This window comes from Erpetoichthys calabaricus, chromosome 7 (assembly GCF_900747795.2).
Source record: "Erpetoichthys calabaricus chromosome 7, fErpCal1.3, whole genome shotgun sequence".
NCBI lineage: Eukaryota > Metazoa > Chordata > Cladistia > Polypteriformes > Polypteridae > Erpetoichthys > Erpetoichthys calabaricus.
Window position 1 is genome coordinate 93,446,053 of NC_041400.2, and position 23,294 is coordinate 93,469,346.

General features: G+C 33.9%; 1 protein-coding gene across 2 annotated transcripts in view; it reads left to right on the forward strand.

Annotated features, from left to right (window-relative positions):
* The window catches only part of LOC114654559 (protein phosphatase 3 catalytic subunit alpha), a 447,068-nt gene extending 424,002 nt beyond the window's left edge, over nt 1-23,066 (forward strand). The window contains exons 11-14 of one of the 2 annotated variants that reach the window (XM_028805172.2): nt 6,301-6,385; nt 7,824-7,921; nt 14,005-14,034; nt 22,012-23,066. In XM_028805172.2, coding sequence (XP_028661005.1) covers nt 6,301-6,385; nt 7,824-7,921; nt 14,005-14,034; nt 22,012-22,208 — 410 coding nt within the window. In that variant the 3' untranslated portion in view covers nt 22,209-23,066. The remainder of the gene's footprint in view (nt 1-6,300; nt 6,386-7,823; nt 7,922-14,004; nt 14,035-22,011) is intronic. The other variant, XM_028805173.2, reaches the window with a different exon arrangement.
* The last annotated feature ends 228 nt before the right edge of the window (nt 23,067-23,294 follow it).

Sequence of the window (23,294 nt, forward strand, 5' to 3'; positions counted from 1 at the left end):
ACTCTTGGTTTGTAGTGAGGCTGAAGCAGAACCAGGTTATGATCTGCTTTCCCAAGCGCAGGCAGCGAGGTGGCGCTGTATGCGTCTTTAACGTTTGCATACAGTAAATCAATACAAGTCTGTAAGATTTTCAATGTTTTGTTCATGCCAGAAATTCAATACTGGATTTTAAGACTGCAGAAGACAGTAATAAGATTAACTTAATATTACACCAATGTTAATGTCTGATTCTGAGTGAATTTTGAAGTTACATTTGTGGGAAGCAACCCAGACACAGACAGGCAGACATCATTTTGTCACCCAACACACGTTTATTTACAAGTATTTACAAGTATGATGAAGCGCACAACCCAGTGCTGCAGCACCAATCACCCCAAAGTCCAGGCCTCTTTCCTCAGTGCCTCTCTTCGCCGCCTCCAGTCCTCTGTTCCAAGACTCTTGTCCACTTCCACCCGACTCCAGCCCTGAATGAAGGGAGGTGGCCCCTTTTATATGCACCCGGATGTGCTCCAGGTGCTTCCTGGCAATCTTCCACCGGCACTTCCCAGTGTGGCGGAAGTGCCGGCTGCATCCCCAGAAGCACTCCAGGAGTCCCTGCTTCTCTTCCCCCCAGCACTTCCAAGTGTGGCGGAAGTGCTGAGGTCCAGGGCTGCCAAGCCATCCGGGTGCCCACTGGCGGTGACCACAGGCCCCTACAGGGTTGAGCTTCAAAGCTCTGTACCCATGGCCCCCAAAGTAACCAGGGCGGTCGCCCCCTTGTGGTCTGGAGGAGGCGCAAGCCCTCCTTCGGTCCTCCTGGGCATCCCGGCTGGGTACCACCCCCAGCCGCGTGCCACACATTTTTATCCATTCATAGTCTTCAATTTGATATGGTAGAACCTGCAAAGAAGATAACTTCATCTATATTCCTTACCCACACAGTAAGACCTAGTCCAAACTAACACATATAAATTTGGAAATGTATCTTTTTTCCATTTTGGCCTTCCATCCACACAAACAAAATGGTATTTCTGAAGGAAGAAAAACTAATTTTTGGGATAGAGCTTTCTAGAGTGTTGAAAACATTTGAAAACAATAGGATTTTAATTTATAAAACTGCATAGATTCAAGCATTAAAATGTGCATATGCCAGAAAAGCTTTAAATTTGTAAAATCTGGTGCACGCACAGTTCTACGCAGTCTGTCTTTATAAACATGTAAGCGCCTTGAACCCTGCCTGGTTGCCACCCTGAAATATCCATATTTGGACTTTGCTAATGAACCTCATACATATGCAAACACAATGCCGCAAACATTTATTATCTTGTCAGGTAGTCTCCCACCTGATGCATCCAGCCTCTGCCAATTGCGTTTGAGGAGTCCTATGGTGTACGGTTGAAAGTAGAGTAAATTATTATGCAGGCTGAGTGGGGTTCCCAAACTTTTTCATATGACTGTAGTTCCAAAAGAATGGCTGTTGGAAGCCAGTCATTATCATGGGCAAAAAATGCTTTCAGTGCCAAAAAGCTTGTTCCCTTCCTATATGACCATTTGCATAGTCTTCAAGCAGTGCTAGACAAGCCATGCTGTGTCAAACCATTAGACCATGAGTAGGATATAGGGCATGGTATTTATAACTTTGTGTACACAGGTAGTGAATCACACCCGTGTTTTTACTGTGCATTTGTTTCGAAACCTTAGAAGTGAAAACAGGTAGTCTATATAAACAATGTTCTGTGGTGCAAATATGCAAAAGTCGACCTCTGTAAAGGGAATTAAAATAAAATGTATATGTCATATTCATCACCATTGCATATGGATAGTTCAAAGTTGCCATAAATATATGCAAGTTTTCCCTTGTTCTTTGATAAATACCCACTTTTGCATTGAAAGCTGCATATGCACTTTTCAATACTCTTTTTGTGCGTACAGAAGTTTTAGAACTCTGACTCCAGGTCTTGTGTAACAGTGTGCATGGGTAAAAGAGTGCTTTTTGTAAACTCTGACTTTATGATTGTCATTTGATCAGGCACTGACTTTAGTTTTGTTGTCATAATGCCTTGCTTAATGTTATTTTCTGTCCACCCTGGCCATCGGACCTTACTCCTTTTCTATGTTAACTAATGTTGTCTTTTTTTAATTACTTATTTTGTCTTTTATTTTTCTTTTCTTCATTATGTAAAGCACTTTGAGCTACTTTTTGTATGAAAATGTGCTATATAAATAAATGTTGTTGTTGTTGTTATCTTTATGCTTGACAATAGTCCTTTCCTAATTTCTCTGCATCTTGAAACTCCTGTGTTTATTTTAATAGGGCTCTTGTTAGTATCTTTATAAGCAAGTGTGTGTCTTCCTAGACGATGAAGTCTGTTTTAGTGTTTGCTTCAGGTGCTCATTATTTTCCTCATACTTTTGACACAGTGATGTACTTTGCATGTCCAACATATAAAATTTGTCTGTGCCCAAATGTGCTTTGTTGAATTTCAAAAAAAGCGATTTTCAAGGCATCGGTGACATACCTCTTATATCATGTGAGCGCACTACACCCTTTGTTTTCTAATCCTAAATTACTTTACAGAGACCTCTTTTTTGTGTTACTTAATTAGTTATTTATGAACTTTGTTTTGTTTAATGGAAGTTGGCAAATTGCTGAAGCCTGTCTCTGTAGCATCAGCTGTAAAACAGAGACTGACCCCACACAAAATACCAATCATCTTGAGGCTCAGCCAATTACACATTTACTAAAATTTGATTTAGAATCTCTAAAAGTTCTAATTTCATATCTTTGAATTAAGTGAAAACTAGAGTTAAGGGTTTAGATTACAGACCAAAACATCAGTGGCCATGGAAAATAATTAAAAATTGGCTTTGAGGAGTTCTGCATTTGTAGCGTGGTCAAGAAAATGAGAGTATGACTGAGAAGCAAAGAAAACAGCCCATAGGAAGATTATCTGTTGGCAAGTGCTACAGCTTTTACAAATGTTTTATAAACATCTATCATAACCTACTACTTCCGATAATTCTGGCAGTTTAAATTATTGGAATTGTTTAATTTAATCCTGGAACTCATTGGCAGATACTGTAGGTCAGTTTATCAGGGTTGGCAAAATGTTCCTAAGTACAGTATCTTTCTACACCAGGGATTTCATTGCACAGTTATTTTAAAGAAAGTATTGATCTCTTACTTTATTAGAATGTTAGCTCAATTGGAGTTTAGTATGTGGGAAATACATTTCTTGCAGGCTGGTTGGTGGTTTAAAGGATTTTTTATGTCACGTCAATAAAAGTTAGCAATGCCACCTCACTACTAAATTATATAAGCAGAACGGGCCTAACAGTTTATAATTAGAGTGAAACTTCTTAAATCCACTTTGTTTTTGTTTTCTTCTTATACCATATTTTTGATTTCTGATAACAGAGCTTTTTGAAACCCTGATTACATTTGGATCACCCTTTATTGTACTTTGTGGCTATACATTACTCTCTTCATTTTAATGTAGTATTACCCATCATTAAATTTATCAGTAAGTCATTACATTTTCAATTTTGTTTCCTCAATGCTCATCCTACATAGCAAACATCTTATCTATGGGCTCTGTTGTAATACTTCATTAAACTAGAGTCTTTATTTCAATGGTATTAAGTGATGTTAAATATTCTTATTTTTCTATAAAAAAAGATTTTTAAATTTATTAAAAAACTGTAGAAAACAAATGATCGATAATGTGAAAAGCTTTATCTGAGTACAGCATGATGAAGCGGACTCAGTAGATGAAAATAGACCATAGATATATTTATTTTTCTTAAACTACAGTCTAATTAGATAGTTGTGATTCTATACTCTCTGAACAATTAAAATGATGTGGTGCTGCAATGGAAAGTCAGCTCATTAAAGGTGTTAATTATGTTTTTGTATGTGTTAAAAAAAAATAATAACCTGATTGTTTTTTTTTTCTTTGATTTAATAAAGTGCAACTTAAGTAAATAAACAGAAAACAGTATATTTGGACATTGTAAATATCAAATATTCTCATCTGTGCATTATATCAATTCAGAGATGATCCTAGTGTCTCTAAAACTTTGCATTAAGTTTATTATGCTGAAAAATGAGAATGATATACAACAGGTTTATTTACTTGAACTCACTCCAGGGTTACTTGAACAATGTTATTTAGAATTTCAATAAAAGTTAGCAATGCCACCTCACTATTAAATTATATAAGCAGAATGGGCTAACCAACAGAAAGTGTAAACGATTTAGTTGAAGGAAAACATTTCTGTTTTAATGCATACTCAGCCAGATCTTATTGTAGGGCCAGAGGAGGCATTTTAAATGCGCAACTCAGAACTGGAAAAAAGAAAGTAAGTTAGAGAGCCATGGCATAATTTTAAGCCAAGTTACACAATTTCAACTCTTTCAGTACTCAGAGTTAGGTTTATGGTTGGTGTTAGATAGATGTACAGTAACTGTGTTGATTTTATATTATAACACTGGTGTAAAGGTTCAATAAAAGAGGTTTTCTTGTTTATTTAATGATTAGAAACTAAAACAGATATATTTCTGAAAACAATTAAGTCCATATAAAAAATTCAATCAATGAGGTAATTTTTATCTATTAAATGTATTGTGAACTAAAATAAATTATTTATCACTGCTGTGGTAGAAACATATTTTTAACATTAACATTTTTCAGTAGAGACATACACACCTGTGATGCCAATTGTCTCAAACATTATGGTGCCCTGAAATGGTGGGGACCATGTATAAAAGTACATGGTGTGACCAAAAATGTATGCAAATACCCTTCAATTAAAGTCTGAAACGTACACTTTAATCACATCTGAATTGTTTGATATGAAATTTTAAGCTGTAGAGCAGAAGTGTCTTTGTCCCGAACATTATGCAGAGCACAGTATGTATGTAATAAAGTAAATGCTTCCATAAACATAAAAATCCATATGTCATGCAAGTCACAGTCACATATAAATTAACATGGATGACTCAGTTTCAGAAGATTTTTCTAGTTTAAGAAATATATTTTCCTGGCTTAGTTATTGAGCAGTTCCCTTTACCAGTGTTCCCTGTTTTTTTTTTTTGTTTTTTTTTAATTTATGTTGAAAAAGGAATCCGGAGTGATGCGTGTGTCGAAGTTGCCCTCGGTTTCAAGAGTGTAAAGACAACAAGCAGTCCAAAGAAAATCAAGTTTTCCAATATTAGTCCACATAACTTTTACAGGGGCAAAACAAAAACATTTCTTCATTACAGCATCACATGCAAAAAGATCAGCAACATCTTAAGCATTTCTGAAACTATGATATGTCTAGGATTTCACTGGAAGTTATGATCACTATTACATGTGTGTCAGTAACCATTTTGTTTGATTTGAAATTAAAAATGTAAATACAGTAGCTGCAGATTGCCTACTACTTTGTAAGTGCCATTGTTCACATTGCTCAACAGAATCTGCTTCACAATCCAGCATTTCCAGAGGAAAAGTTCTAAATCAAATTGTGACAGAGATCTAAATTCAAACATGGGCCTTGGCACTGTCTGTATGTGGTTTGCACATTTAAACCACTAGTCATAAAGATTGTATTTGGTACATACTTTCTTTATTAACACATATATTATGGTATTTTACTTAGTGTGATTTGTAGTACATATTAAAAAATCTCAGAATGTACTTAATTTCTTACAGTATCCAGATTTTTTTCCTTTTGGTTGAAATTAATTTATGTTAACACTTTCAAAGAGTAAATTTTTCTTAGCTTTTTAAATTCATATATTTGGTAATGGTCTCTTGGCCAAGGTACTCAATTAGATAATGGCAGCAGAAGTGAAACTGAATATTCATGTGACTTTTAGTTTTTAAAACTATCTATGCATTTTTATAATCCTGTTATTACACTATGTAAACTGATAATGATAAACATGACTTGGTCTTGTTATTTTTAAACAAGCATTGAGTATAGAACCAAAGAACTTCTTTACAAAGCTCTATGGCCTTTTTTTAATATTTTTTATTTATTTATTTTTTATTAAGTTCAGTCATACCTATCTAGTTTTTAAAGTTCCCCACAATCTCTTGAACTGCAAATGTTGTGCCTTTCAATAGAAAACGAACAGGGAATTCTTTAACCTGAAAGTTGTTAGAGAAATGCATCAAGATTATTTATTTTCAGCCAAGATTTACGTGTTTTGTTTTTTTTTTTGTTTTTTTTATATAATTTACCTTGTTTTGGGGAGGTGGAGGTTATATCCCAAACACATTCACTGTTCAGTTCACTATTCTCAAATTTATAATACATTTCCTTTTGCAGGTGCTACTGCATCCGCTCGCAAAGAGGTAATTAAAAATAAGATCCGAGCAATTGGAAAGATGGCCCGTGTGTTTTCAGTCTTAAGGTAAGCATCTCTTTTTGTTTTTTTATTTAACATGTTTCTAGTGTATTATCCTGTCAACAAATGTGTAGTGTAGAGTTGCAAGTCTCTTTCTTTGTAATGGTGTTATGTTTTTGCTGATAACAAAGCAACACAATCATAATAATAATCTTCTTCTACTTCTTTCGGCTGCTCCCGTTAGGGGTTGCCACGGCGGATCATCTTTTTCCATATCTTTCTGTCCTATGCATCTTGTTCTGTTACACCCATCACCTGCATGTCCTCTCTCACCACATCCATAAACCTTTGCTTAGGCCTTCCTCCTTTCCTCTTCCCTGGCAGCTCTATCCTTAGCATCCTTCTCCCAGTATACCCAGCATTTCTCCTCTGCACATGTCCAAACCAACGCAATCTCGCCTCTCTAACTTTGTCTCCCAACTGTCCAACTTGAGCTGACCCTCTAATATACGTTTGTACTTATTTCTAATCCTATCCATCCTCGTCACACCCAGTGCAAATCTTAGCATCTTTAACTCTGCCACCTCCAGCTCTGTCTCCTGCTTTCTGGTCAGTGTCACCATCTCCAACCCATATAACATAGCTGGTCTCACTACCGTCCTGTAGACCTTACCTTTCACTCTTGCTGATACCTGTTTGTCACAAACTACTCCTGACACTCTTCTTTACCCATTCCACCCTGCCTCCATTCTCTTTTTCACCTCGCTTCCACAATCCCCATTACTCTGTACTGTTGATCCCAAGTATTTAAACTCATCCACCTTCGCCAACTCTACTCCTTGCAACCTCTTCATTCCACTGACCTCCCTCTCATTTACACACATGTATTCTGTCTTGTTCCTACTGACCTTCATTCCTCTCCTCTCTAGAGCATATCTCCACCTTTCCAGGGTCTCCTCAACCTGCTGCCTACTATCGCTACAGATAACAATGTCATCAGCAAACATCATATAGCACCTTTCTCATGCTCAAGGCACTTTTACTGAGAAAACTCCAGGGACTGCATTCTGAGGTTTTGCACGTGTTCAGCTCATTAATTTTTAATCTATGTCTGAAAAAGTGTCATTCTAACACAGATTTCATAGTTTTGATTTTCTTTTTTTTTTTTTTTTTTCCTCCAAATCCCATTGTTGGAAATTGCCCAGAATTGTTGCTTCTTATAAAGTAAAATATTCTGGAAATATTTAGTAACTCAAGAAAAGAGAATTATGGTGCAACCTGGTAAAAGGCAAAATTGGACATATTTTGCAGGAAAAAATAAGGTTGCCCAAAGGACTATGTCTTTATCAGTACTGGTGAAACACTTGTTAACAGTTTTTGGTGTACTCACAGTTGTTTCATTTTTGAGAATCTTTCCAAATGTGGAGGTGATAGCAGCTTTTTTTTAGTTATATACGTATCTGCCCTTCCCCAACATATCCGTTTTTATCTCCATGAACCATAGGGAAGAAAGTGAAAGTGTTCTAACACTGAAGGGCCTGACTCCAACTGGGATGCTGCCAAGTGGTGTACTTTCTGGGGGTAAAGAGAAGCTACAAAATGGTAAGTATGTAACCCTGTGTTCATTAAACTCTTCATGAAATTATAATTACACTTAATGTCCACAAACATCCTGTAAAAATTTCTATACTGGTAATTCACTTTACTTAATGATTAATACTGAGTACTGATTTGTACTCTTATAATAGCTATATAACTTTTAAAATTCTAACTTTAGTTAAGGTGATATTTACATTGTTCTGCTGTTAAAATGATTTATTGTGGTTGCTTTTTCTTGTTTGTCTTTTTATTAATAATATTGTTAAGAGTAAGCAAAAAATCAATTATGAAGTATTTTTCAACTGACTTCTGTTATGCTCAAAAATTTGTTATAAGCTCAAATTTGTTCTGCAGGATCCTTTGAGTCCTAGGATTTTCTGCCATACTTAAGTTTTACTCCGTTATTTTAGGTCAAGTGAGAACATATTTTACAGACAGAGTAGATTTTCTTTTTCAGTTGACATTCTGCTACAAATAACTTATAATCATACTAAAGTAGATGAAGTCATGAAACATATGTAAACTTGAATTTAACTAAAGCTAGAACTCACTTAAGGTATATGCAAGTTAATTAATTAAGATAATTTCTAAGTAATTACAAAATAATGCTTCAAATGTCAGCAGTTTTGCTGCAGACATAAAATGTGATCTACAATATGTCAGCTTCAGGTTGACCTGAATGTGGAATAAATAGAAGACATATTAGCCTAGGGCAAAATATGCTTCATGCACTAAAATAAACTTAATTGGTAAATAATTTAACATATCTTTTGTAATTGTGAGCAAAGCCACAAAGTCTTTAGCTATTTCAGCAATAAGGAAACATCTTTGCTATTAAGAAGGGAATTCTGAACAGATTAAATTCCAGTTAATAAGGAAGTGAATAAAACCAACTTCATTTTGTATGGGAAGCCTGTTAGTATTTCACACCTTCTGTAAATTTGGTATTTATTTAAAAAACAAGTTGTGTAATTTCTTGACTGTAAATAAATATGTAAATTTGTTTTAATAGAAACTTGTTCACTTTTTTTGCACAATGAGAAATTATTAAACATGTTACTTTGCTGGAATTCAAATCTGAACTAGAGTTCTTGTGCCTTCAATAACTAATATATGGTTTGTCATTAATATAGCCAGCCCTAGCTATTTCTGAATTCCCTTTGCAAAACTGTACCGTACACTTTAAATGGATAAGAGTATATGTTGGAATTTAAATCCATTACTCCAGTCACACTTGAGGATGATCATTTGTATTGTCATTTAGTAATATTAAAAATATATTATGCCACTGTAAAGCTTATCTGAATTAATAATATGGATTCATATCATATAGAAGGAAATTTTGATAGAAATTATACTGTACAATCCTTATTGAACATCCTTGCCAATAGTGTGTCCTGCTTTGTGCCAGATGCTGTTGGGATAATTTTCAGCCCCTCTTATGACTCTAATGTGGATTGAGAGGAATTATTTACAAATGGATACTGACTGGAATGCGCACAGTAAATTCTAAAATGTAAACATTTTTTTAAAAATCCACATATGTTGCTATGCAAGAAGAAATTCAGGAATATACACTAGTCACTAGCAGGACCATTTATAGCACACACTGAGGTAAGATGGTCCTTCCATACTTATACACTTATTGGTTGAGAGGTGGTGTGTTGTAATAAAAGCTATGGCACAATAACTCTTGAGGCCTAGAATTAGAATGATTTATTAACTTGCAAAATAAAATACATATTGGTTAAATTAACAGTTTACACATTATAAAATTATTTCAATGCCATTATATATTAACTATAGTTACTGCTCCTACTATTATTTATATTTTAGTGGTGCTTAGAATGTCTTTTACTGTTTCTGTAATTGCCTGTTTTCTCTGAACGTATTTCTATGTCCTTCATCCTATCCTTTTAAAAGGCTCAGTTGTAGTCATTTTGCAGTTTGTAAAAGATATGATTGGCAAACACAAAGCAGCTATTAGCCACAGGGTTAGGGTTTGCTATGATTTGTTATGTGTCACATTTTTAACATCATGACAAAGGATTGACAGTTAACCAAGGTAAACTGTAAAAGAAGTTGTTTAGTAAAATAAAACACTGAATGGCTGTCTACTCGAAAGCCACCTTGGAAATCTTTTTTTTTTTCTACTAACTCCTTGTGGCATGTGTAAAATTCAGCAGCCATTTTATTTAAACTCTTCACAAAGAGACACCCACATCTTTTGGTACGGATCAGACAGAATTATATTTTCCAGAACGTCTTTAAAATTTGTGCAGTATGTTTAAGTGAATCTGGAAATTGCACACAATTCTTTTTATTGATAAAAAACATATTTACTTTAGGCATTCTTCTGTGCTAATAAGTAGGCTTCATGAGACCCAGTCCTACGTGTAACATCAGTATAAGTTTATATAATTAAATTTATTCAGGAAGTTATCATCTTTGGAAAACACATTTTCATTTGTTCACATACATTATTAGTATTCTTAGATTTTTTAACTCTTTGACACATGTGCATTACCTCGTTGCTGTTTGTGACGTATACATTTATCTGCCTCATGAGGTAATAATGGATGAACCTAAGCAGTGGCAATTGTGACCACTGCCTCACAAAAACAAGGATTTGTTTTTTCCTGCCTTTAAAATAATAGGAGTGCAGCATGATGTCTTTCCTGTGAAATAAGTCCTGCATTCGTCCATTATCTGCTAACATGTAGTAGATTCAATATGCATTCTTTAGTTTTAGTATACTAGAAAAATTAAATGCATTGATCATTATAAGTATCATTTACAGTATGTCAAAAGTAGTTTTCGCATAAATTTTAATTAACATTCTTTTTTCTAAACTTGCAAAAATATTACATTGAACAATTTAGTGTCATAGTTATGAAAAAAATTATTTTTTTTTGTAAAACAGCACAGTCAGTTGCAATAACATATACTTTTATATTTGAGATTTTGAAAGTCTACTTGTTCAGATTAAATATTATTGTAACATCTTTAACACTAGAATTACCAGAGTCTACGAAAAAACTCATAGATCCGGCCCACCTTAAATCGCTTCTTAAATCCGTTCACACCTCTCCGCCAGCGTCTTTTGTCCTCTAAATGTGCTGATAAAAGACAAGCTGCCAGCAGCCGGCTATTCCATCCCCCCTCCGACTTAGAACGTGAACGCACTTTTCTCAGCTCATGCCTTGATTGATTGTCTGGGAGTGAACTGGAGTTTTAGAGTTGAAATAATACGATCGTTATTTGGAACACACGCATTCCATGTGTGTACCGTTTCTACAGTAATCTGTGTAAACACATTGTTAAAACAGAAACTTTTTCATATTTTAGTAATAAATGTTACAAAATGTAGGCATAAACTATAGAATGTGTAAAGCCCGAGTTCCTAAGATCAAATAAACACTTCCACAAAAGCTTCACACAGCATACAACAGCTTCCGTGGCATAGCGTGCTAAGATTTGCCTTTCAGAGTGAGTAGCTTTTCTTTGCCTCACAAACATGAGTTCAATTCCCAGCTGGGGATAAAGTGTTACTTCTTTTTTTTCTTTTTAACCTCAAATGGACATAAAATTTGTAACTTGGTATGCACTGTCAGTTAATCAGATCGTTATATTTTCATGTGGGATGCTCCTTTTAAAATATTTTTTTAACAATTGAGACTGCAATTAACATGAACAACTGTCCTTATAACTTATTTTTTTCAAGATCCATAACACACAGACAGACAGAGCACTGCGTAATACAGAGACAGACAGGCAGAGATATACAAATAAACAGGGAAGGCACATGTACTGAAAGAAAAAAAAAATCAACATGTGCGTTGTTCCTGCAGCACTGAATAAGCTCATGCGCTCTAACATCACCCCTCCCCCGATCTGACTCTCTAAGTAACAGCGCAAGTACAGACACAAATCAAGTGCATGTGTGTACTGTATAATATTAACAAAAAGAGCAGCTTACTACTGAAAACAGCAAATATAGGAGTGAGTGGGGATCGAACCAGGATTCTTGATTACGCTTGGTTTGCGTCGGAGGGGGGATGGAATAGCCGGCTGCTGGCAGCTTGTCTTTTATCAGCACATTTAGAGGACAAAAGACGCTGGCGGAGAGGTGTGAACGGATTTAAGAAGCGATTTAAGGTGGGCCGGATCTACGAGTTTTTTCGTAGACTCTGGTAATTCTAGTGTTAAACAGTAACACACAGTTAAATACAGACTCCTTTGTCCTTGTGACCTATGGCAAACAAAGTGACTGTAAATATTAAGTTGTAACTGCTGTTTTTGTGATATATTGAAGTAATTCATATTTCAGGTAGAAAAATCTGAGGGTAAAGTACTTAAAGTTCCACTTGACTTACTCTTATTTTTTATATATACTACTTTTTATTCCATTGTGCACAAGTATCACAAATTTTTACTTAAACAAATCTGGTGTTTGTTCTATTTAGTATTTCTGCAACAAGTACATCAAGCCTGTAAGCCTTTGGCATCACCAGATTTTTGGTTTGTTCTTTTGACGTGTTATGATAAGTCTTTTTAGCTGCTAATAGTACAATTTTTCTGACATTATTCTCGTTAGCAAACTTCTGGCCATCTTCTTGGTTATGTTACCATTTTTTGTTACTCTTTGTCTTGCTTCATGGAGAAATTTAGACCAATGAGAACTTGTATAGTTTTTTGTACCTACTGTAAACATGCAAGTTGCTACTACATTATTTAGTTACATCACTTAGATCAGCAATGAAACGGAGTGGAAAAGTTGCATAAGGGACCAGAAGGGCTGCTGAAACTATAACACTCTGATATCTCCAGCACGTTTTACAGGTAATGTGATATGGTATAGGTAATTAGTAGACCATTTCTTTTGCAAAATATTCCCCTTGACATCACACTGCTGAATTTTAACTTTCTTATTGCCCATAATTGTTTAACCGTCAGTACTTTCTGTGCATAGTAGATTGTGATACCTTCACCCATGCATTGTGCTGTTCCAATTTGCTCTTCTTAATTTGTCTGCTATTGTTCTCATTATGTTATTATATTTATATGATTTTCTTCCAGATCAGAGTTCTTTCTTGAATAGCTTCATCTAACTCTCCATAATAAAAAAAAGTCTTTTTTTTTAATGGTGAATAGCCAATCAATGCAATTATCCCAAAATGGTGAATGAAACATAAAAAGCAATATTATTTTTAAATTTTGATATTTATGTTGTCCCATTGGCCTCATAGTCACCCTTTTATCATAATATCAGTTACTGTAATATACACCAAAAATAAATATTTTAAATTATTTTGCAAAACTTATCAAGTGCTTTTAAGATGTGTTTGTTCTATATTAAAAAAGTAAAACTTTTAACTGCTATGAACAAAAGCTCAAGTAAAACTTTCACTATTTATTGTAATGTTTAAAACAGATTATATACTTTGTTTCTGCTAATGATGTTTTTATGTTTAACGCAGTTTTCCTTCCTTGCTTATAAACCATTCTCCTGGAGTCACTCATTTCTTTATTACTGTCCACCTCCAATTTGATTGACATGTAAAGCTGAAAAGAAGATGATGCACAGTAGCTTACACGGCTGGACCATCAGTTGCTTTTTTTATTTTTTTGTTTTCTGACTTTTAGTCTTAACTGAAGCCTTGATATTTGGTTCTTGCAATATGTAACTTTATACACTTACATCATAAGCCTTATTTTCATTTATGTTTCATAGTGCTGTTCAGACTGGTACCAGTCTGCTGTGTATATTTAATTTAAAGGAGATTTACTTTAGTGTAAATTCTGTCTTTTCGTGTCAGTTTTGTATTATAAGAAATTTTCATTGTGTTTGTTTAATAAAAATGGTCATTATTCTGACTACAGTAATTAGAGTTATGTGCAATTAACATACAATATTGCAAGTAAAGCGCTCATACTTCTTCTCATACTAACATCTATGTGTGCCTGTCTGTCAATATACTGGAAATTAACTGTTTAGCTATTTTGCTACTCATTAACTTGTACTTAGAATTGAAATCCTCTGCTCACTTTTCTCATTCGTTTTGCAACCCCTTTCTTCTCTTCAGCTACTATTGAGGCTATTGAGGCTGATGAAGGTAAATAGGCCAGTCTCCCTTTCTGTTGTTTTGACAACAGACAAGGGCCCTGCTGGGTTTATTCATTTTGCCATAGCTTGTATAGAGTGTGTGGGTGTTGGGCTAACAAATGTGCCACAGTATTAACAAATAATTGCTTGCTTTAAAGGGGAGCAATCATTTAATGTGCAGAAAGTATTCTTCTTAATTTTAATATTCTTTTTTTATATCCTCATTCGATTTACTTATAAAGTAAGTTTTTCTGTGTAATTTTATGTGGCACAGGAAGAAAAAAATGTTTTCAGTGTTAATAGTTGATGTTCAGTAGAGCAGATAGCAATTTCTTAAGCCGTTTAATTCATTATGAACTTTTTACCTAAAGCGGCACCTATTTTTATAATGAAATATTAAATATTTGATACTAAATGCCAATTCATTTATATTTCAGAAGTTTTTCATTTGTATATAGGTTGCTAGAAATATCAAATATTATTGCATACTATAGTTTTTATATTATTTTGGTCCCCTTTAAAACAACAAAATATCTACAGTTGATGCTTTGTTCTTGCATAATTATTCCCAATTGAACTGTGTTTGTTTGAGCTGTATTTCAATGTGGGTTTGTAAGTAATTATACCTGTACTGTGTGTGTGTGTGTGTGTGTGTGTATGTGTGTGTGTGTATACATGCACATACACATTCGCACACAAATGTAGGTTGGCACAGAAAAAAATCTAACCATAAATTATGACTTTAACAAATAAAAGCAAGAACAAGATCAACTATGTTCTAAATAGCAGCTGCTAGCTGCTATTTATGTTGGAATTGTTAAATGATTCCTTCTAAATTATACAAAATATACAGTGTGCATCTGTGTTTGAAATTTTCTTTTTGCTTTTCCCTGTGATTTCTGTGACTCTGCTGTGTTGTGTCTATTAATGTGAGCTTCTAATAACCTGTGTCTGACCTGCAAGCTGCAGCAACACACTGCAGACTTTCAAGTTGAAAGCGCTTTGAAGTTAAAGGAACCAGCATACTCTGGTGTCTGCAGTGCATAAATACTTGCAACTTCCATTATTTCATTATTTAAGTAAAAAACATAGCATTGTTATTGAGAACACCTTTACTCTTAATGTTAAACTGTATAGATTGTGGAAGCCAATAGAAGCGATTAGTTTGTTCTGTTTTACATATTTGTACTTGCTGTACAGTACACAAGTTATGTTAATGTATATTATGAACCATGCTAAGTGTTGCTTCCCCAGCTCCTGGCTTATTATATTGGACAAACAACTGTACAATGTATTTTGTTAAAGTTAATTTATCACTTTTTCTGCACAAATACTAGTAAATCATATTATTATGATCACTACAAATCTTCCTTTGACTATGGCATCTTTTCCACTGTCTTATTCTGCTGTTGTAAACTGTAAGTGTAAATGAAGAAACTGAAAACTGAGCTTTCCATATCATGCAACATGCCTATCTTATCATATAGTCAGCAAAGCAACCTAATTTAACTAATTTTAAATTACAATACAAAGGCAATAAGAATGATACCCTTACAAAATGCATTTCATATTCATGTGACAGTGATATATGAAAATAAAGATATTTGAAAAACTTTTTCCCCCAGACAGAAGATATGGGAATTCCATTAGGCACAGGTTTATGTGTTAATGACCTGTGTAAGCCTTCATTTCTTAGTTACCTTGTTCTCCCATAAAAAGATTAATTAACCAGAAGCTGTATTCTGTATTCTGATTATGTTCACTGGATATAATTATATGATTTATTATCATAAGGCTCCAACTCTTCGCAACCCTGCATTTGAAAAAGCAGTTAGATAATCAATTGATGAATGTATTTATTAGTATAAAACACAAAACACTGCTTTCATTTTGTATTAAAATAAACCATTTTGGATAAAAGAGCATTTTCATAGCACCACCTTGAGTATAAAAACCATATTAGCAAAATAGATGAGAGATTTCTGCTTTCAAAAAATAAAAGAAACAAGTACAAAAATAAAGTTGCATACATATCAAAGTGAGTAGAGTTAGTTTTGAGGTTATTTCTTCTTTTGTTCTTTCATTGCTTTTGGGAACAATGAAGAACTAATAAAGGTGAAATGATTAGCATTGTTTTTGCAGAGGTGGCCTACAGCTGTCCAAAAATACTAAAGGAATTTATGATCATGCTGTCTATTATGTTAAAATGAGAAAATTGGTATTCGCTATATAAACTAACTGACTCAGTTGACGTCTAGTGCATATCCAGTGCATGCCTAGTAGTCCTAATGTAAATGAGGATATAATGTGTGGAAGTTGACAAAGACTGCAACCCAGATTCTATCCCTGTTCGGGTCCAGGGTCATGCACCATTCAAATGAATCTTCTAGCCCATTATTTACACTTATTTTTATAAATCGTAGTCCTTCTCACTCATGCCCCTGTAATCTTCCTCTTGACATTGCATTGCCCACTTTAGCTTTGTTACTGAAAACACTTGCACAGAGCCGTCTTTATAGACAACTCAGCAGTCTATGTTTCTACATGTAGTCTTCAAAACAAAAAAAAAAACTTCATTTCACATCATAACTGTACAGCAGCTTAGATTACAGACACCCCTCACTTGGTTATTAGCTAAAACCAAAAGTAATACACCAGCTGCTCACTAGATGGAGATAGAATGAAATAGCTGGGAATAGGAAGTGAAGGAGGAGACTGAGGAATGTAATATTAACAGCTATATCAGGCTACCATTGAATTTAATTAAACATTTCAAAATTATAGTTACACCAGACTTCTTAAAAGGAAGGAATATGTAAAAGAAAACACTTGAACACGTTTACCAAAGTAGCATGCAGTTTAAGATAAGAATCATTAATGTGTATAAATGTACTTTATGCACAATTATATTATTACAAATATATCAATAACATTTGGAGGATAGTTTGTATCTGGAATTCAAGAACTCTGAATACATAAACAAATAAAAGGATTATAATTCCCTAAAAATGTGTTGAGTAGGATCTGACCCCCTCTTCAATCCTAAATTGAATGAGGCGTGTTTGAGAATGCTGTGTGAATAATGAAATATATAGAATGTATTTAAAAAAAATAAATGTTGAAAGGAAGAAAAATCCTTTTTATAACATGTAGAAGTATGAATAAGTACATATTTAATACTCTTATAATTACCAGCATTTTTTTCAGTATTTGTGTGTAGCATTTGCTCACTGTCTCCATATATGTATATTATATACATATATAATTTGTTGTCTTAATTGTATTAATGTTTTAAAGAGAATAATTGTATAAAATCTTCATAGCTGCTTAAAGAATATTTCTTTGACGATCCACGAATTGCTAAAGCAATACAATGGAATGAAAGACAGAAAGAGTTTACCATCTTATGTATATCTAATCTTATATGTAATTCGCCAGCCTACTCACTCACTCACATCTGTCTGAAGCCGAATGCGCAGTCGCCTTCTGCGCACGTCTGAAGCCGAATGCGCAGTCACCTTCTGCACAGCTGCCCGAAAAACCTTACGAGACAGACATCACGGCAGGCGGCGGATTTACGGGCGTGAAAATTCAAAGAGAAAGGCGACTTCGACCGATATCCAACCCTAACATCGCGGTAGGCGGCGCATTTACGGCTGCAAAAATTCAAAGAGAAAGGCGACTTCAATTAAAGCTCTAGAGACCTGAAAGGCGATTTTGACTACAGCTCAAGGCCTAATTACACATTCATTTAATACACCTATATCAGGTTTGTGGTGCTTATACTTATTACTATTCCACTCGTGCCCATTTCATCTTACGTTGTCGAAACAGGCTCTTTCTCTAGTAGTATATAAAAGTAACTGTAGAACCAGAGAGCTCCTTCATAATCAATTTGTTGAAAGATTTAAAGTAATAAATTTAAATTCAAAACAGAAGATGATTTTTTTTTGAAGATAGAAAACTTAGACTAGCTGTAGGATTACCTAACTTGATACTTCTTGTAATTAAATATAAACATCTACCATTGTATTATGACACATACTGCAACAGCAAAGCCTTTTAAGGAAAATGTGGCCAACATACAGAACTTACTATATGTTTGCAATCTGTAGCTAGAATTGCCATAATTTTTTTTTATATTTATAATTATCCATATTTGCCAGATTAGATATGTAAGATTTTAATTAATTACAGTTTTACCAGTACAATGACAGTGCACTGTTTGATTTTGTAGGATTATATAAATTTGAATTGAGTTTCCATGTTTCACACTAAAAGTTTTCAAAGAACACTTCATTCAGAATTACAAAGTCTTGAGGTTTCATATGCAACATTATTTGTTCAGTATGATATTTCCATATCATGGACAACATTACTTTTGTTTTCCAGGTGTTAATCTGTACCATTAAATGTCTCAATTAGATTTGTAAAATACAGTATAGTAATTTTTACTATTTTTAGCACCAATGCCTCTTTTTCAATAATCGATTTTTGCTTTTATCTACACTGTAGCCAAGTTATATATAGTAGCTGATAAGGTGTTACAATTTTGCTCATCTTTATAAAACACTGCACACTTAACATAGAAGTATGACTCACAAATATTTCTGAAAATGTTTTCTTTTAAGATCTCTGTATTCCCACATGATATTAATTATTCCATAACATTTTTCACAATTAAGGTAAATAAATAAAAAGCAGAGTGCTGCTTGAATGATGAGCAGGTAAATAAAAATGATCACTCAAGGTTAATTAAGGTAATTTATTTTGTTGTTCGCCTAATGTACTAAACTCCATTGAGAGTTTTGAACTTCCTATGCTATTTGTGGTGGCCATTACTATACTCAAATTGCTTTCAGCTTCTGCTTGCCTTGTTTTAAGGCAAAATAGATTGTTGTATTGAAATGGCCATTTTTAACCAGCAAGCAGAAGCAGAAGTAGGAGTGTCACATACAAAAATATGTATTAAGCAAATGCATACTTTGCAACTGCTATATATGTATTTTTCTAGACTATTTGTAAACAAGTACAGATCTTTTGTACTCCTAAGTTGGTGGTAATGAATGTGTGACCTAGCCACTCAGTTTATTTTTCATTATTTGTTCATTACAGTCAATTGAACATGTAATTCAAGTGCATAGCTAGTTCCTGCTCTTTATCTGAAATTTGACAGTCGGTCCGCTTTTAATGTGCCATGAAATTTAGAAATATGCTTATTGCAGTCATAGCTTATTAAGTTTGTACATTTGTTTTACTAATTTTAGTTCACTTTTTTGTTAAGGTGCTAAGCCTTTTCGTAACCAAAAAAAGATAAATGTAGGGTTAATTAAATGGTAGCTACCTTGGTTCCATTTGCATTTGAATGTTTTCATCATATATCATGATGCTCTGTAGACATCTGAATGAAATATTCTGAAAGAAATACGACCAAATAAGAACTTGGGAGGGTTTTATCAGTGAAATAAATATAGACAGGAAAGTATTTATGACATTAACAACAAACTGTCAAATTAATTGTTATATGTTATTTTTTTTTTTCCATTTCAGTGTAGAGAGGGTACATGGTGTACTAGCCGATTACCATCCCTTAATGGGATGTCACAGGGCACACTCACACCTACACCTACACCTGCCTTTTATTTTTAAAAATGGTTTAAGTGATCATCAGCAGCCACAGTAGTTCCCCAGGACTTTCACCAGCATTGGTCATTAACAGGTGTGTGCCATCTACTGTGACATTAACTGGTAACCACAGTGGCATTTACACTGACCAATGGGTGTTCAGTTAAACAATATGCATTATGTTGTATGACACATTGTACTGTATGGAACCATTTCATAAGACTGCTGATATAGTACATTGAACAGTTTTTGTGTTCATATGAATTATTTATGAACGCTTTCTAATTGCTTCAGTTTTTTGGTTTTTTTTGTCCAGTACCTCCTGACTGACATGTATGAGAAAGCCTCTACATTTCATGTACCATTCAACCGTCTTAATGTCTAGTTATGCAAGACGTCAAAGTTTTGGAGTTCCCCTCAATTTTTGACCCTCTAGTCCCCCCCAGAAAAACTAATTTTAAGCCATTTTTGGACCATCTGTTGTTGAGGAAATTACACCCTTATAATAAAGAGTAAACCAAGATTTGAATTTGTAAGTGTAACATCTACTGACCCCAGAGGTTCTCCCCTTAAAGTGATACGAGGAGTCAAAATTACTTCTTTTCACAAAACTTGGGGATCGGTAATATAGGAATGTGTTGTCTTATTTTATTTCCAGGTTGCTGATCACAAATAAGATATTTTCAATATTTAATCCTTTACTAATGGTTCTACTCCTTTCAGAGGGTTAAAACTGACAAATATCAAACATTAGCATGTGGGGTATCATTTTAGACCAGCGTTTCATAAACTTTTTTTTCCTGGGACCCAATCTTTCCCTTCTCAATGTCTTTGATGACCATCAGATCAAGGGGGGAGAATCATTGAAAACTGCCATACCACAGGGATGGGTCTCCTTGGAGAACTGCCCGATGACGATCATAGCAGAACAATATCTAAACTCCCCATGGTGCCCCTTCACGAGAAACTTTGCAAAACCGTACGCATCCCTTTCCCATTGAATACAACAATTTAAGATACTGTTTTACACTATTTCAATGTCAGAGATTATGAATATGATGCTATTTATGATAATTTACTAAGGATCTTTGGACCTCTTTCAGAGGGTGAAAAATGACAAATTTCTGTTACAATCGAGAATATTTTAATTTTAAACATTTAAATGTAAAAAAAAATTGTTACTTTTCTTAGGAACACCCTTAGTTAGGGTGGCTTGTGCTAATTCATATGTTTTATATGGATTAAATTCAAACATTTATACAATACATTTATAAATTAATCCACATATTTAATTGACTTTTGTATTATTAATAAGCAAAATGATGCATATTGTTAAGGATCTAAAACTCCCTAATTTAAAATGTTTGGTTTATTAGTCTAATGTCTTTAGCAATTAAAAGCTTCTGTTTTGTACTTACAGCTTGTCAGTGTCATCTTTGGGGATATATCTTTTTCTAAAAAAACCCTAACCTGAAGTCTGCACAATCAAACATTTGACAGATGATACCATCATTTTATTTTCCATTTTGGTGATGAGAGTTTTATTGGGCATATTATAATATGCTTTGGAATGAGGAGATCAGCTATGGTGTTCTCAGTTTCCTAGAGTAGACTGTTTTCCTACCACTTAAACATAAAAAGTACTTAGTTTAACAAAAATATTTCCTGTGATACATTTTGGTTAAAATATCCTATTAGCTCCGATTTCAGTTAAATTAACAAAGCATTTTTTTAAATATTTTTTTCCAAATCTTTCCAACAGTATTTTTAAAATGCAATGTAAATGTACATCTGTTGTATGTGGCAGAAAAATATTTTAATTACAGTTGAGAATTGCTAGTTTTTTGTAGTGACAAGAATTATCACTGCAGTTGCTGAAGCTGCCTTGCTCAGTTTGTAGCTTTGTGCTCCAAAGCTCAAAGTTTTCTGATTCTTCTTACTTTGTGTCACATTAAAATTCTCACGCTGGACACTAAACTCGTCTTTCATTCTATCCATTACAGTTATTTTGTTTCTTTCACTTATATGGAAGTTGTGGTTCTAACAGTACTGAAACATCAGATTGATCTTTTCCTTAAAATTCAAAAAGTACATAATGATATCTGGCTTTGAATTAGTTTCTAATGATATTAGTTGTATTTATCCAATTTCAAAGGTAAATTAAGGAAATTAATTGGATTTGTGTATTTTTTTAAACTTTACATGTAATGTGGTTTATAATGAAAGATGTGTGTACATAAGTACTGTATATACCATATATACAGTATGTAGGAATGTTCACACAGTATGTAAAAAGCACATGATTATATTTTGATCTCTAATTTCATTTTCTTTTTCTCTCATTTTTTTTTTGTTCTATTAGCAATCAAAGGATTCTCTCCACAACATAAGATCACTAGCTTTGAAGAAGCCAAAGGCTTAGACCGGATCAATGAAAGAATGCCTCCTCGTAGAGATGCTCTCCCTACTGATGCTAGTCTCAACTCCCTCAACAAGGCAATTTCCTCTGAGACAAATGGCACTGAGAGCAAAGGCAATAGCAGCAGTAACATCCAGTGACCACTTCCTGTTTTAACAACAATGTAGCATGATGAGATGGCTGTCAGATCAGAGGTTCGGACGTTCTGCCTTTACTTGATAGCAACTTGCTATAGTGGGAAAAAGTGTGGGGTTCAGTTTACGGTATCAGTTGAAAGAGAGAGAGTAAAATATAATTTGTTGGGTTATGATTCCCCTTCTTTGGATATGCCTTTTAATGCCTGTTGAAACATGAAAAGTTAATGTAAGTTAACCCTTCAAAGTCTAAGGGGGTTATACCTGGTAATGCATTGAACTGGGGAGGGAAGACCATGGGTATGTTTCATGCAAGGCCTTTACTCTTTTACTGGACATGGAAACCATACTAACTCTTGTACGTTTACAAACACAGCACTAAAATGAACAGAAAGTAAACAACATTTTTAACACATAAGGGTGTACAAACTAAATAAGGACTATTTATTGATATATTTTTTTGCTACTATTGTCATACAGATCACTCTAAAAATAATTAGGCAGTCTTAATAGAATGTTGCTAATTTGTTAAAATGCCAAAAAAGAAAAGACAAAAGGTTTGTTTGTTTTGTACAGATTATGCTTACCTCAGGTTTATTTAGTGTGCTTCAAATGCCCTACTTTTTATGTAATGGCTATCAAACTCTAACTTGGCAAAATCTCTTTTTCTTTAGGTTTAATAACTGGAATATTTACATGTATCATTTGCAAATATAATTTCGGGTTTGGGGTAAAAGTATTGGTCATGGCTTGCTGGAATTCTATATTTATGAGTGGTAATATTTTATAAAGTATAGTGAACAAAACACCATATTAAGTGCAGTGAGAGCATCTATATTCTGTAAAAAAAAAAAATAAAAATAATAAAAAGGACAAAAAAACAGAAAAAATCTGCCTATGCATGTTTTATAAAAATAAACTTGGCTGCATAAGCCTTCATGGGACTGTATTGCGCTAGTGGATATATACTGGAAATGTATACTGGCATACTTTATATTCACTCAATGAAACTGCTTTAATGCCTTTGACTTTTTTGTATTTAAAGCATTGAAATATTTCAGAGGAGGAAGATTCATAATATTTTTAACATAA